Source organism: Pelobates fuscus, chromosome 11 (genome assembly GCF_036172605.1).
Source record: "Pelobates fuscus isolate aPelFus1 chromosome 11, aPelFus1.pri, whole genome shotgun sequence".
In the NCBI taxonomy this organism is placed as follows: Eukaryota; Metazoa; Chordata; class Amphibia; order Anura; family Pelobatidae; genus Pelobates; species Pelobates fuscus.
In genome coordinates this window covers 5,608,480-5,624,832 of record NC_086327.1, presented here as the reverse complement: position 1 = coordinate 5,624,832, position 16,353 = coordinate 5,608,480, and the positions used below count along the sequence as shown (strand labels likewise).

Below are 16,353 nucleotides of genomic sequence, written 5' to 3'. Positions count from 1 at the left end.
GTTTCTCGTTTCTTTTCCCAGTTTTCTTTTTTTCCTCTGCCTTTTTATCTAGACACCAAATGTATTGCCTTAGTTTTTATTACTCTTTTCATGTTACGGTTTGGTTGTTGAGTCGTAACAGTTAATAAATTCTGTCATGAAATCTGTATTTTTTTCTTGTAGGTAGGAAAGGGATTAGAACGTCTGCTCCGCCACGAGACAGCCCCATTGAATCTGATGACACTTTCCCTGAAACTGAAGTTCCAGATCTTGTTCAGGATACCCAGTCACTCCAACGCAAGTCATCTCGTCGCTGCGTCAGGCAGCGTCCATGTTACGATCTCTTCCCTGATTCGGAGGACTCTGATTACGAGCCCAGCCCTAGTGCGACACGGAGGAAGTCACGCCGAGAGTCTGGTAAGAGAAAATACGCCGAGCTGGCACAAGAAGGTATGGCCAGCGTGAGTACTGGTGTACTCAGCCAGAGATTGAGCTCCAAAAACATCTTTGGAATCTAGGCTAATTCACATCCTGTTTTGCCGTGCCAGCGATTTGCTGTGGATGATGGGAGTTGTACTTTCACGGCTGGAGCTGCACAGGTCTGCCAACCCTTTTGTAGATTGAGGGCACTGAAATTTGTTTCTATGGAGGCTACAAACCTGGTGCCAGCTGAGGTGTGTCCTTGTTGGTTTTAGCGCTGGATATCTTCAGGGTCCTAAAGCTACAGGCTTCAAATGTATTTTTTTTTTTTTTTAAACTTTGGTGTAGTGTGATAAAACCACGGTAAGTGCTTCTCTTCTGCTCACAGGATAATCAGGTCTTAATATGAGTAAATTCAGCTCCTGACTTGTGAACTGATTTCAGTGGAAAAACTTATCAAATACGCCTTAAGGTGAAACCTCACTAAATTACAGTACATTCCTCTTGTATGAAAGGCTAAGTAAATCTAATACCTGCGGACAACAGCCTGTGGTCTAGACGCGAAACCCCATTTCCACAAGTTTAATTTTAAATTAAGGTTTTGGGGTTTCATGGTTAACCCATAACACCAGCAAAACGTCTGATTGCTTTCCTGAAACCAACCCCCTCCTGCACAATGACTTGCATGGTAAACAGTTGATGTTGAGGGCTTCCCGCTGCCCTCTCCCAACATTCCTTTAGATCCCCTTGGCTTCTCTGTGTGTGGTGTGTTTATCTTAGAAATTTATAACTATAGGCCTTGGGGGGTTCCCAAAACCTTATTGGAGTTCTTTGTAAGTAAATCATATACTACATAATATCCAAAGTATCTGTCTTAAACCAGTGGTTCTATGTCCTAGTCTTCAGACCTTTGCAATAGTCCCATCTTGTTTACTGTGTAATTGGGCCAGTGGATGCCCATGACCCTGGCCAAATATAAATAACGCAAAAAAACCCCATCCACTTCCATTTATCTAGCATTTCATAGTTGTCAACTGATGTTCTTGGCAGAAGGCTTATCCGCCAACACAAGTTTTTTACGTGTTTTTACTCTTGATGGTACGCAGCATATCATGACATGAAAATGGCAATCATTGCTTTTTATAACTTTTTTTTTTCTCAGTAGAAACCTAATGTATCCGAAATAGGTTTTAGTAATAACATAAAACCGAAATAAAACATAATTTAACGTAACATATTTTGGTCCGAGTCCTTCTTCATGTCCTTGTTTGTTTTTCCTCCTTTTTTTTACCCTTTCTTTTCCTTATTTGTCTGTGTCTCTTGCGTGTTGTTGCTTGGAGGTGATATTCCATAGTATGACGTGACTGTGGTTTTTGAATGGTGAACTGGAAAGGAGTGAAAGTTCCATTGAGTTGCAAAGTCAGGTGTTCCATTAGTTAATGGCTTGTGGTATCTGATGGGGCGTGGGGATGGGAATGGGATGGATGAGAAGCAGAGATTCTCCAGGTCCAAGATATGACTTTGGAGAATGACGCTACCTTTAAATTTGAGAAGTGAAAGGGTTACACCGTCCTATATCCTCCAGTTAGGTTTTGAAAGGGAAAATAAAGGAATTGGGTCATGTGCCACAAGGTATTTGCAAAGGTAGGTTTTAGCCTTTGTTTTTACAAAGAGTTTCTGTGTGTTTTACACAGGAGAACATCCTCACTAATAACTATGTTCTGTACAAAGGAAGAACAACGTATTGTAGATAAAAGGATTTGGTCTTAAATAATGACATTGACAGGTTTTTGTTTTTTAAATCCAATGGTAAATAATTTTCTTTGATGCAGCAGTGAACATATTAAGAACTTGCTGGATTTATATCTGTAGGTACAATACCAAGTATTACACATTCTGTGTCACTAGAACAAATCAATGATAAGAAATCCACATCTGATCAGTTTATTGGGCTCAGGGAATTGAGGTTTACAGAAATAGGTGTAATGCAGTACTTTCTTTGTCACGTCTAACATACATCAGGATTGAGCCAACACAATTAAAAAGTATTTAAAGTGCCCTGGCAAATCCTAATATTGTGACTCTCCTTTCACAGATTTATTACCGCAGGAGCCCGAGGAACCCAGTAAGCCCCGCAAAAATCCCCAGCAACCGATGATACTTAGGGCCCGTAGGGGTTATGAACAGGTAAGGAGCGTTGGAAAAGGGTCTGGTTCTCCACACTTTTCTTCATCTTCAATAACATAAAAATGGAAGCCAATGAACTGACTTGGCAGTTAGTGCTCCAAATACAATGTCAACTCAGTCTTCTTCCTTCCAAGATTGATACATTGAATGCCATTGACTTGGGTAACATCAGTATCCTACACTTAACACAGTTTCAAGCTAAATGTATCTGTCATTCCTGAGTTAATGCATTATGTTTAAATATATCTTCCATTAGGAGCCTACCCTGTCTGGAGTATCAGCCAAGCTGAAGTCCGTAGACGGGACCCATCGCTTGCGTGTTGATTTCAAGGTGAGCTTACTTTTGTTAAACCAATAGTACGAGCCAGATATTCTAAATCTCATTGGTTGCTCTCTTAGACACTTGCGATGTTTGGGCTTGCCATAGCCTGTCCTAATAGAAACCCCAACCTGACATTTCATGATTTCTCTCTCTCAGGAAGACTGCGACTTGCAAAACGTGTGGTTAATGGGAGGCCTCAGCATCCTGACCTCTTTTCCCGTGAAGCCACCCCTTGTGTGCTTGCTGTGTGCCAGCCGTGGGCAGCATCAGGTAGCCTGCACACCTACTGGCTGGTGATGGTTATATGACTTGTGATATTGACACTGCCCGATTTTGCACATGTTCTGACCTTACCTGTTTGGCTCCTTTTAGTTCCTGTTCTGCCAGGTGTGCTGTGAGCCTTTCCACTACTTCTGCCTTGAGGAGAATGAGCGCCCCCGGCCAGAGCAGGAGGGAAGTTGGTGCTGTCGCCGCTGCAAGTTTTGTAATGTATGTGGGCGCAAAGGAAAGACCAAAAAGGTAAGTTATCCACTATCTTACTGCATGGTAGCATTCCTTGAGTGTATTGTGGAAATTTTAAACCTCTGTTTTTCATTGTCAGCCTCTACTGGAGTGTGAACTGTGCCAAACTAATTATCACGTCAACTGTCTGGGACCCAATTATCCAGTCAAACCACCCCTCAGCAGGGAAAGCTGGGTAAGACCACACAGTCTTTTTTTGGGTGGGGTGGGGATTACACTGTTGAATGAAACATTGAAAATCCCCTTTAAGTTCTGTTAACCTTTTATGTGTAATACCGTATATACTCGAGTATAAGCAGAGTTTTTCAGCCCATTTTTTGGGCTGAAAAACCCCAACTCGGCTTATACTCGAGTCAAGGTCTGCATTATGGCAATTTGCATTGCCATAATACAGACTGGGGGGAGAGGGGGGCTGGCAGAGCTGTAACTTACCTGTTCTGCAGCTCCTGTCAGCTCTCTCCTCCTCTGCGCCGTCCGGTCAGCACCTCGGTCAGCTCCCAGTGTAAATCTCGCGAGAGCCGCGGCTCTCGCGAGACTTACAGTGTAAGCTGACAGAAGAGCAGAACGGACGGCGCAGAGGAGGAGAGAGCTGACAGGAGCTTCAGAACAGGTAAGTACAGCTCTGCCAGCCCCCCTCTCCCCCCCACTGAACTGCCACTGGACCACCAGGGAAGGAGAGCCCCCCTCCCTGCCATATATCAAGCAGGGAGGGGGGACGAAAAAAAAAATATATAAATAAAATAAGAAGAAATAATAAAAAAATAATAATAATAAAAAAAAAAAAATTTATACTAACAAAAGGGGTATAAGGACCACTATGGGAGGGGGGGGGGGGGGGTATAAGGACCACTATGGGAGGGAGGGGGTGGGTATAAGGACCACTATGGGAGGGAGGGGGTGGGTATAAGGACCACTATGGGAGGGAGGGGGGGTATAAGGACCACTATGGGAGGGAGGGGGGGGTATAAGGACCACTATGGGAGGGAGGGGGGGTATAAGGACCACTATGGGAGGGAGGGGGGGGGTATAAGGACCACTATGGGAGGGAGGGGGGGGGTATAAGGACCACTATGGGAGGGAGGGGGGGTATAAGGACCACTATGGGAGGGAGGGGGGGGATAAGGACCACTATGGGAGGGAGGGGGGGATAAGGACCACTATGGGAGGGAGGGGGGGGATAAGGACCACTATGGGAGGGAGGGGGGGGATAAGGACCACTATGGGAGGGAGGGGGGGGATAAGGACCACTATGGGAGGGAGGGGGGGGATAAGGACCACTATGGGAGGGAGGGGGGGGATAAGGACCACTATGGGAGGGAGGGGGGGGGATAAGGACCACTATGGGAGGGAGGGGGGGGGATAAGGACCACTATGGGAGGGAGGGGGGGGGGATAAGGACCACTATGGGAGGGAGGGGGGGGATAAGGACCACTATGGGAGGGAGGGGGGGGATAAGGACCACTATGGGAGGGAGGGGGGGGATAAGGACCACTATGGGAGGGAGGGGGGGGATAAGGACCACTATGGGAGGGAGGGGGGGGATAAGGACCACTATGGGAGGGAGGGGGGGGGGGATAAGGACCACTATGGGAGGGAGGGGGGGGGGGATAAGGACCACTATGGGAGGGAGGGGGGGGGATAAGGACCACTATGGGAGGGAGGGGGGGGATAAGGACCACTATGGGAGGGAGGGGGGGGATAAGGACCACTATGGGAGGGAGGGGGGGGGATAAGGACCACTATGGGAGGGAGGGGGGGGGATAAGGACCACTATGGGAGGGAGGGGGGGGATAAGGACCACTATGGGAGGGAGGGGGGGGATAAGGACCACTATGGGAGGGAGGGGGGGGATAAGGACCACTATGGGAGGGAGGGGGGGTATAAGGACCACTATGGGAGGGAGGGGGGGTGTATGGACCACTATGGGAGGGATGGGGGGGATAAGGAACACTATGGGAGGGAGAAGGGGATAAGGACCACTATGAGAGGGAGGGGGAGGGGGAAGTAAGGACCACTAGGGGAGGGGAGGGTAAGGACCACTAGGGGAGGGTTGAGTCAGGACCACTGGGGGGGGGGGGGGTGAAGGAACATGGGGGTGGGGAGGTAAGGACCACTGAGGGAGGAGGAGGGGAAGTCAGGACATAAGGGGGGGGGAAGGGGCGGCAAAAAAATTTTTGCCTACGGCGGCAAATATCCTTGCACCGGCCCTGCACACACTGCATTCACACACTGCATTCATACACACACACTGCATTCATGCACACACACACTGCATTCATGCACACACACACTGCATTCATGCACACACACACTGCATTCATGCACACACACACTGCATTCATGCACACACACACTGCATTCATGCACACACACACTGCATTCATGCACACACACACTGCATTCATGCACACACACACTGCATTCATGCACACACACACTGCATTCATGCACACACACACTGCATTCATGCACACACACACTGCATTCATGCACACACACACTGCATTCATGCACACACACACTGCATTCATGCACACACACACTGCATTCATGCACACACACACTGCATTCATGCACACACACTGCATTCATGCACACACACACTGCATTCATGCACACACACACTGCATTCATGCACACACACACTGCATTCATGCACACACACACTGCATTCATGCACACACACACTGCATTCATGCACACACACACTGCACTCATGCACACACACACTGCACTCATGCACACACACACTGCACTCATGCACACACACTCATACGCACACACTGCATTCATTATACACACACTGTAAATAAATATTCAATTAATATATTTTTTTTAGGATCTAATTTTATTTAGAAATTTACCAGTAGCTGCTGCATTTCCCACCCTAGTCTTATACTCGAGTCAATAAGTTTTCCCAGTTTTTTTGGATAAAATTAGAGGCCTCGGCTTATATTCGGGTCGGCTTATACTCGAGTATATACGGTACTCTGTTTTCTTTCAAGGGGAACTGCTTCTTCACAGAACTTTTAATATTATGTTTACAAATATGTACTTGCACTAGAAATCCATATATCTACATCTTAGCTCCCTGTCAGTCATAGTTCTAAGCTCTGTCCTTTACACCTGGCAGTCAGCATAGAGTGTGCATACAGGGAGTAGGAGAAACAGAAACAATAGGAGTTATATATAAAACGTGTTGTGGTATGAAGTACTTGGAACGGTTACTCCAAACTCCACGACCATTACTCAGAGGGAGGAGTCTGTATGTGCAACATTTTAGATATCTGCAGTGTTGTGCCGGTTGTTATTGCACCTTCGGCACATGTGATTCGATTTTAGTTCTGTGCAAAAATTACATCTGCCGTCCACACACTCAAGCTGGTGACAGGCATAATTTGCTTCTTTACTTGCGGGCAGCGCTGTGAGTGTACATGCAGAAGCTTATAGGAATACTGGCCAAATTATATGTCCTGACATAGGGTCTGATGTTATTAAATGCCCTACTTCCCTACCTGTTACACTTTGTTTGTCCAATGCTTTGTCCCATCCCCTTGTCCACTCCTCTTCGGCGCTTGTACAAATGTATTCCTGATACTATAGTGCAGAAATTGCAGTTTAGGTTTCCGGCCCTACTCTCCATGGAGATGAAAGGGTTAAAACTCATCTTTTCACCCACACCGGTGTCACCACGGCTGGCTTTGTGGCTGAGATTATCATTCGTGATAAGTAACCCTTTAATACTTTCATTTTTTTTTTTTTATGTATTGTAAAATTTTCTATGACTGCATTATCTCTATATAATTAATCACTTCTTTGTTTGGTCAAAATAGACAGTTGATCGTGCCTTGTAATACTTCATCCTGATGAAACATAGAATGTGATGGCAGATAAGAACCATTCTGTCCATCTAGTCTGCCCAATTTTCTAAACACTTTCATTAGTCTCTGGCCTTATCTTGTATCCAGGATAGCCTTATGCCTATCCCACGCATGCTTAAACTGGGGTATGTTGGGATAGGGGCTGTAGTGTGTGTGTGTGTGTGTGTGTGGGGGGGAGGGGGGGTTGCTGTGTGGGGGGGAGGGGGGGTTGCTGTGTGGGGGGGAGGGGGGGGTTGCTGTGTGGGGGGGAGGGGGGGGTTGCTGTGTGGGGGGGAGGGGGGGGGTTGCTGTGTGGGGGGGAGGGGGGCTTTGCTGTGTGGGGGGGAGGGGGGCTTTGCTGTGTGGGGGGGAGGGGGGCTTTGCTGTGTGGGGGGGAGGGGGGCTTTGCTGTGTGGGGGGGAGGGGGGCTTTGCTGTGTGGGGGGGAGGGGGGGGTTGCTGTGTGGGGGGGAGGGGGGGTTGCTGTGTGGGGGGGAGGAGGGGGTTGCTGTGTGGGGGGGAGGAGGGGGTTGCTGTGTGGGGGGGAGGGGGGTTGCTGTGTGGGGGGGAGGGGGGGTTGCTGTGTGGGGGGGAGGAGGGGGTTGCTGTGTGGGGGGGAGGGGGGGGTTGCTGTGTGGGGGGGAGGGGGGGTTGCTGTGTGTGTGAGGGGGGTTGCTGTGTGTGTGTGTGTGTGTGAGGGGGGTTGCTGTGTGTGTGTGTGTGTGTGAGGGGGGTTGCTGTGTGTGTGTGTGAGGGGGGTTGCTGTGTGTGTGTGTGTGAGGGGGGTTGCTGTGTGTGTGTGTGTGAGGGGGGTTGCTGTGTGTGTGTGTGAGGGGGGTTGCTGTGTGTGTGGGTGAGGGGGGTTGCTGTGTGTGAGGGGGGTTGCTGTGCGTGTGAGGGGGGTTGCTGTGCGTGTGAGGGGGGTTGCTGTGTGTGTGTGTGTGAGGGGGGTTGCTGTGTGTGTGTGAGGGGGGTTGCTGTGTGTGTGTGTGTGAGGGGGGTTGCTGTGTGTGTGTGTGAGGGGGGTTGCTGTGTGTGTGTGTGTGTGTGTGTGTGTGTGTGTGAGGGGGGTTGCTGTGTGTGTGTGTGTGAGGGGGGTTGCTGTGTGTGTGTGTGAGGGGGGTTGCTGTGTGTGTGTGTGAGGGGGGGTTGCTGTGTGTGTGTGTGAGGGGGGGTTGCTGTGTGTGTGTGTGAGGGGGGGTTGCTGTGTGTGTGTGTGAGGGGGGGTTGCTGTGTGTGTGTGTGAGGGGGGGTTGCTGTGTGTGTGTGTGAGGGGGGGTTGCTGTGTGTGTGTGTGTGTGTGGGGGGGTTGCTCTGTGTGTGTGTGTGTGTGTGTGTGTGTGTGGGGGGGGGTTGCTGTGTGTGTGTGTGTGTGTGGGGGGGGGTTGCTGTGTGTGTGTGTGTGTGTGAGGGGGGTTGCTGTGTGTGTGTGTGTGAGGGGGGGTTGCTGTGTGTGTGTGAGGGGGGTTGCTGTGTGTGTGTGTGTGAGGGGGGGTTGCTGTGTGTGTGTGTGTGAGGGGGGTTGCTGTGTGTGTGTGTGTGAGGGGGGGTTGCTGTGTGTGTGTGTGTGAGGGGGGGTTGCTGTGTGTGTGTGTGTGAGGGGGGGTTGCTGTGTGTGTGTGAGGGGGGGTTGCTGTGTGTGTGTGTGAGGGGGGGTTGCTGTGTGTGTGTGTGAGGGGGGGTTGCTGTGTGTGTGTGTGTGTGTGAGGGGGGGTTGGCGTGTGTGTGTGAGGGGGGGTTGCTGTGTGTGTGTGTGTGTAGGGGGGGTTGCTGTGTGTGTGTGTGTGTGTGTGAGGGGGGGTTGCTGTGCGTGTGTGTGTGTGAGGGGGGTTGCTGTGCGTGTGTGAGGGGGGTTGCTGTGCGTGTGCGTGTGTGAGGGGGGTTGCCGTGTGCGTGTGTGAGGGGGGTTGCCGTGTGCGTGTGTGAGGGGGGTTGCCGTGTGCGTGTGTATGTATTTGGGAGCTATTGTGTGGTGTGGGGGTAGAAGGACAAATTAATATATATTAATATATATAATTTTTTTGTAAGTTTTTTTCTTTAATTACCTTTGCTTACCTTTGCCTGGGAGGCGGGACATTTCCTGCAATCCTTGGTGGTGACAGTAAACTCGTGCAAGATTCGGAGCGTTGCCGTGGCAACGCTCTGAGCTCGCGAGAGGAGAACCCGGCGGAGCTGCAGGTTAGAGCTCCCCGGGCCTCTCTCCCTCCCTCCCCTGCCGGCTGCAGCAAAGTGCTAGCGGGTCGGAGAGGAAGATCTCTGATCATACCACCGGAAAAATAACTCTTGTGGCGCACAGTTTGGGAACCGCTGCTGTAATCCATGAAACAGTTTAGTAGCCCTTCTCTGAACTCTCTCTAAGGTATCAATATCCTTCTGGAGATACGGTCTCCAGTACTGTGTACAGTACTCCAAGTGAGGTCTCACCAGTGTTCTGTACAATGGCATGAGCACTTCCCTCTTTCTACTGCTAATACCTCTCCCTATAAAACCAAGCATTCTGCTAGCATTTCCTGCTGCTCTATTACATTGTCTGCCTACCTTTAAGTCATCAGAAATAATCACCCCTAAATCCCTTTCCTCAGATGTTGAGGTTAGGACTCTATCAAATATTCTGTACTCTGCCCTTGGGTTTTTACATCCAAGATGCATTATCTTGCACTTATCCACATTAAATGTCAGTTGCCACAACTCTGACCATTTTTCTAGTTTACCTAAATCATTTGCCATTTGGCTTATCTCTCCTGGAACATCAACCCTGTTACATATCTTAGTAATAGAAACATATAGTGCTGTCCTTTTTAAAGTATTTCGGTACTTTCTCCCTAACTAAAGTTTTTGTAGTTGGATTAAAAAATCTAAAATAAAGGAAGGAGAGTCACACTATTTAGATACAAATCAAGTCAGTTTAGCTATTTATATAGTTTGTATATAAATTGGAGATACTTAACCCCTTAAGGACGGAGGACGGTTCAGGACCGTCATCGGCATTTTTGCGTTGCCGACCGGTGACGGTCCTGAACCGTCCTAACCGTCCTATGTACTTACCCGATCGCCGTCGTTCCCCCGGCGGCGATCGGCGGTTCTCCCGGTGTGGGGAGACTGCCTGCAGCCTAGACAGTCTCCCCATGGCGGTTTAGGACCCCTGTGGCCATGTGATCGCCCAACAGGGCGACCACATGGTCACAATAGGTGTCCTAGTCTCTGCCTGCAGGGGGACTGTCTGTGCTGACAGGCAGTCTCCCTGCAACTGTAAAATCAAAAAAAATTTAAAGTTATAGTTAATAAAAAAAAAAAAATATTATTATATATGTGTATATATATATATGATATATAGACATATATTATACCTATATAATATATGTCTATATATCATATATATGTCATGCTAAGTGTATTTTTATATTAATATGTACATATATTAATATAAAAATACACTTATAATTAATTTACACACGTGTGTATATATATATATATTATATAATTGTATATATATATTATTATAAAATATGAATAATAAATAATTGAAATTAAATTTAAAAAATTAAATATAATAATAAAAATTAAAAAAAAATTATATCTATACGAAATTTTATTCCAACTGTATTTTGATATTAATATATATATTTATATCAAAATACACTTAGAATGAAATTGTGTATATATATCTATGTATATATAAATAAATAAAAAAGAATGCGAACTATTCATATGTCCATATACAAAATTACATAAATAATTATATAAATATACACGTAGACTTCAAAGATATAAATATGCATATATATTTAAATTCTACGTGCGTATTTATGTAATATTTTTACATAATTAAGTTATTTTATTGATTGCAATTTAAGGGACCTGCCTGCCAACCCAGGCCGAAAGTACAGAGAATTTAATTTGCTATCACTGTATTTTACCCTGTAACGTTCTACGACACCCTAAAACCTGTACATGGGGGGTACTGTTTTACTCGGGAGACTTCGCTGAACACAAATATTAGTGATTCAAAACAGTAAAACATATCCGCGATGATATTGTCAGTGAAAGTGACTTTTTTTGCATTTTTCACACACAAACAGCACTTTTACTGATGATATAATTGTTGTGATACATTTTCCAGTTTTGAAACACTAATATTTGTGTTCAGCAAAGTCTCCTGAGTAGAACAGGACCCCCCCATGTACAGGTTTTATAGCGTTTTTGAAAGTTACAGGGTCAAATATATGGGTCAAATATTTTTACATTGAAAATGGCCAGGTTGGTTAAGTTGCCTTTGAGAGCGTATGGTAGCCCAGGAATGAGAATTACCCCCATGATGGCATACCATTTGCAAAAGAAGACAACCCAAGGTATTGCAAATGGGGTATGTCCAGTCTTTTTTAGTAACCACTTACCGTATATACTAGAGTATAAGACGAGTTTTTCAGCACATTTTTTGTGCTGAAAAACTCCCACTCGTCTTATACTCGAGTGAGTGTCTGTATTTTGTCAATTTTCATTGCCATAATACAGACTGGGGGGAGAGGGGGGCTGGCAGAGCTGTAACTTACCTTCACAGCAGCTCCTGTCAGCTCCCTTCTCTCTCCTCCGTCCGTGCAGCTCCCAGGTCGGCTTCCTCTGCAACTCTCGCGAGAGCCGCGGGGTCAGAGCCGTGGCAACGCTCCGCGCGGCCGCGAGAGTTGCAGAGGAAGCTGACCTGGGAGCTGCACGGACGGAGGAGAGAGAAGGGAGCTGACAGGAGCTGCTGTGAAGGTAAGTTACAGCTTCCTGCCAGCCCCCCTCCTACAGCCCATCCACTGGACCACCAGGGAGTGAGAGCCCCCCTCCCTGGCCAGCTAACAGGCAGGGAGGGGGGACGAAAAAAAAAAAAATATTAATAAAACAAATAATAAGAAAAAAAAAATTAAAATAATAACAAAAAAAAATAATACAATTAATAATAAAAAAAAAAATAATTACCTTAAAAAAAAAAAAAAAAAATAAGATAACAATTAAATAATTAATAAAATGCCCAACCCCCACCAATGCTCTGCACCTGCACGCACGCACACACGCGCACACACACACACACACAGCATTCATTATATACACACTGCATTCATACACACTGCACTCATACACACACACTGCACTGCATTCATTATACACACACTGCATACACACTGCACTCATACACACACACTGCACTCATACACACACACTGCACTCACACATACACACTGCATTCATCATTCATTATATACACACTGCACTCATATACACACTGCACTCATATACACACTGCACTCATATACACACTGCACTCATATACACACTGCACTCATATACGCACTGCATTCATTATACACACTGCACTCATATACACACACTACACTCATACACACACTGCATACACACTGCACTCATACACACACTGCACTGCATTCATTATATACACACTGCATTCATACACACACTGCATTCATACACACACACACTGCACTCATATACACACACTGCACTCATATACACACACTGCACTCATACATACACACTGCACTCATACATACACACTGCACTCATACATACACACTGCACTCATACATACACACTGCATTCATACACACACTGCACTCATACACACACTGCACTGCATTCATTATACACACACTGCACTCATATACACACACTGCACTCCATTCATTATATACACACTGCATACACACACACTGCATTCATTATACACACTGCATTCATTATATACACACGCTGTAAATAAATATTCAGTTAATATAATTTTTTTAGGATCTAATTTTATTTAGAAATTTACCAGTAGCTGCTTCATTTCCCACCCTAGTCTTATACTCGAGTCAATACGTTTTCCCAATTTTTGGGGGTAAAATTAGGGGCCTCGGCTTATATTCGGGTCGGCTTATACTAGAGTATATACGGTAGTCACAAACACTGGCCAAAATTAGCGTTCAATTTAGTTTTTTACTTTTTTCACACACAAACAAATATGAACGCTAACTTTGGCCAGTGTTTGCGACTAAGTGGCTACTAAAAAAGTCTGGACATACCCCATATTGAATACCCTGGGTTGTCTACTTTTAAAAAAATATGTACATGTGGGGTGTTATTTAGCGATTTATGACAGATAATAGTGTTACAATGTCACTATTGATACATTTTTAAAATGTATGCTTTGAAACCGCAATATCCTACTTGTACTTATAGCCCTATAACATGCCAAAAAATAGCAAAAAGGCATGTAAACACTGGGTATTTTTGAACTCAGGACAACATTTTGAATCTATTTAGCAGTTTTTTTCATTCGCTTTTGTAGATGAGTAAAAGATTTTTCACATAAAAGTCAAAAAACATGTATTTTTTTCAATTTTTCATCATATTTTTTCATTTTTTTAAAAATTAAATTACATGAGATTATATAAATAATGGTATGTAAAGAAAGCCCTTTTGTCCTGAAAAAAACAATATATAACTTGTATGGGAACAGTAAATGAGAGAGCGGAAAATTACAGCTAAACACAAACACCACAAAAGTGTAAAAAGATGCCAGGTCGCAAATGTACAACATCGCAAAAACAGTCCGGTCCTTAAGGGGTTAATATCAAATTATTGGTCTACTTATAAGGGAATTGTCAGTTTCCTCCTGTCTAAAATCCTGATTGTCTCTTGTCTAGATGTGTTCAGCTTGTGTTCGCTGTAAGAGCTGTGGTGCCTCTTCAGCTGTGGAAGGGGATGTGGGGCTGTCTGATGGATACAATCTCTGCGTAGAGTGTTCCACACTGTATGAGAAAGGTGAGTCCCATGCCTGATCATCTCGACTGTCTGCTAACATTCCATGCCACCCTCTTACATCCTCTGACAGTCTGTGCCACCCTCTTGCATCCTCTGACAGTCTGTGCCACCCTCTTGCATCCTCTGACAGTCTGTGCCACCCTCTTGCATCCTCTGACAGTCTGTGCCACCCTCTTGCATCCTCTGACAGTCTGTGCCACCCTCTTGCATCCTCTGACAGTCTGTGCCACCCTCTTGCATCCTCTGACAGTCTGTGCCACCCTCTTGCATCCTCTGACAGTCTGTGCCACCCTCTTGCATCCTCTGACAGTCTGTGCCACCCTCTTGCATCCTCTGACAGTCTGTGCCACCCTCTTGCATCCTCTGACACTGTGCCACCCTCTTGCATTCCTTTTTGACAAACCATCTATGCTGTTTCTTGCTCCTATCATTATGCTGTGCTGCTGGGTTCTCTGTTTGCCAGCGCAGCGTATTGTTCTATTGGATGCTGTCTGTTTGCCAGCTTCTATGACGTGTTGCTAGTTTGTCTCTGTATGATGGCTGTATACGGTGATTTCTTTCCTCAGGACACTTTTGCCCCATCTGTAGCCGATGCTATGATGAGAATGACTTTGAGAGTAAGATGGTGCAGTGTGTGAAATGTGATAAGTGGGTTCATTCCAAATGTGAAGGCCTTTCTGGTGAGTATGGTAGATATCATTTTGTGTGTTTACCTCCCCTTATTGCCTGATCTATCGCATCTATCTGTCTTTTTTTTCTCTTTGTAGACGAGGGGTACGAGCTTCTGTCTAACCTGCCAGACAGTGTAGTTTACACGTGCCCACCCTGCCTGGGAGGTAGTGGTACAATATGGAAGGAAGCAATGCTCTCTGAACTGACTGCTGGTCTTCATGAGGTGCTGCAGGGGCTCTTCACCTCTAAATTTTCTGACCCTCTCCTGAAATGTAAACAGGTGAGAATTTTAACTCCCATCATCTGAGCGTTTAGTAAAGGCCTGTCTGTACCTTGTACTCTCTTTACTCTGTAGTTGTGTGTTCTTGGAGCAGTGTGTTCTGTTGTGTTTTCTCATTTTCTCCCTGAAACTGTGCTGATAATCTTGTGCAGTGCGTTATAATTCTATGCAGACAGCATGTGTAATATCCAGTCATATCGCATGTTAAAAGCACTGGTCTCCGCATTTTATTCTCTGTTAATAAGCGTAAAGCGTTTGTTTGATTTAATTTGCGATCTCTGGCAATGGTAGAAACTTGCAAAATCTACTTAAGGCAGAAAAGGTACAAAACCAAATGTGAAATGAATGTCCCATCATTTACTGAATTATGCTAGCGATTTATGCCAGCCAAGTGCTTAGGCGACCGTAATCCATGTTTGACTTTTGAATATTTGCTTCCAGTGCATTCCTTTTACAGTCTGTTCTCAGAGTTCATGGCTAGTACGTATTACATGCAAATCCTCTGATAGTCTTATGGTGAAGTGAAGCATATATCAATGCCCTATTTAAAAAAATAAAATCAAACTTGCACTAAAGTGCTTCCAACGTGACCTTTCAAGCAGTAAGTGGAGTGTGAAGTTCTAATGTAAAAATATATATTATGAAGGGGGCAGGTAGAGAAAATGCAGTCTCTGATATTTTCACTTTTCATTTATAGTGCTCCACCGATAACAAATGTCCCCGCAACCCATGTGACTTAAAGTCGTTGGCACAGATCTTAGAAGAGGGCAACTACAGTTCTATAGTAAGTTTTCCCTGTGCCGATTTGGGCAGAGTTTCCATCATTTACTGTTTGATATTTTTTTCTTCCCGATTTCCACTTCTCTTTTCCCAACCAGCTCCACCTTGAATTCTGATTCTCTGCCCTTGTTTGCAGTGCAATTTTAATGATGACATGGCGTGGATTATACAGAACAATGTCAAGCAGGAGAATAGTGATAGTGACTGGGATGGAGATGCTATAAAGGGCCTCTACCTCAAGGTGAGATCATCAGTGTTAAACGTTTCCATGTCCCATAACTCGTGTCAGCTTGTACCGGTGAATCGTAAACCTTGGCAACTACAGCATAAGAAGTGGAACGGTCATATGATTCCGGTTTCCTCCTGGAAATGAAAAATAAATGCTTGAGGCTGCTCATGTAAAAACTGATAATGCAATAACTGAATAGGGTGTGATTTTATTCAGGTTTCATCAGGCACTGTGGTAAAAAGACCATCCAATCACCAAGGTCACATGGATAGAGGAGTCATTTGATAGTTTTATTTTTTTCA

At 45.5% G+C, this 16,353-nt stretch overlaps 1 protein-coding gene across 2 annotated transcripts in view; it reads left to right on the top strand.

Annotated features, from left to right (window-relative positions):
- The window catches only part of KMT2B (lysine methyltransferase 2B), a 52,236-nt gene that overhangs the window by 17,365 nt on the left and 18,518 nt on the right, over positions 1-16,353 (top strand). For both annotated transcript variants that reach the window (XM_063436133.1, XM_063436132.1), the window contains exons 8-18: positions 163-396; positions 2,495-2,586; positions 2,843-2,917; positions 3,065-3,178; positions 3,281-3,427; positions 3,510-3,605; positions 13,973-14,090; positions 14,657-14,770; positions 14,858-15,042; positions 15,740-15,826; positions 15,959-16,063. In XM_063436133.1, the coding sequence (XP_063292203.1) occupies positions 163-396; positions 2,495-2,586; positions 2,843-2,917; positions 3,065-3,178; positions 3,281-3,427; positions 3,510-3,605; positions 13,973-14,090; positions 14,657-14,770; positions 14,858-15,042; positions 15,740-15,826; positions 15,959-16,063 (1,367 nt within the window). The remainder of the gene's footprint in view (positions 1-162; positions 397-2,494; positions 2,587-2,842; positions 2,918-3,064; positions 3,179-3,280; positions 3,428-3,509; positions 3,606-13,972; positions 14,091-14,656; positions 14,771-14,857; positions 15,043-15,739; positions 15,827-15,958; positions 16,064-16,353) is intronic.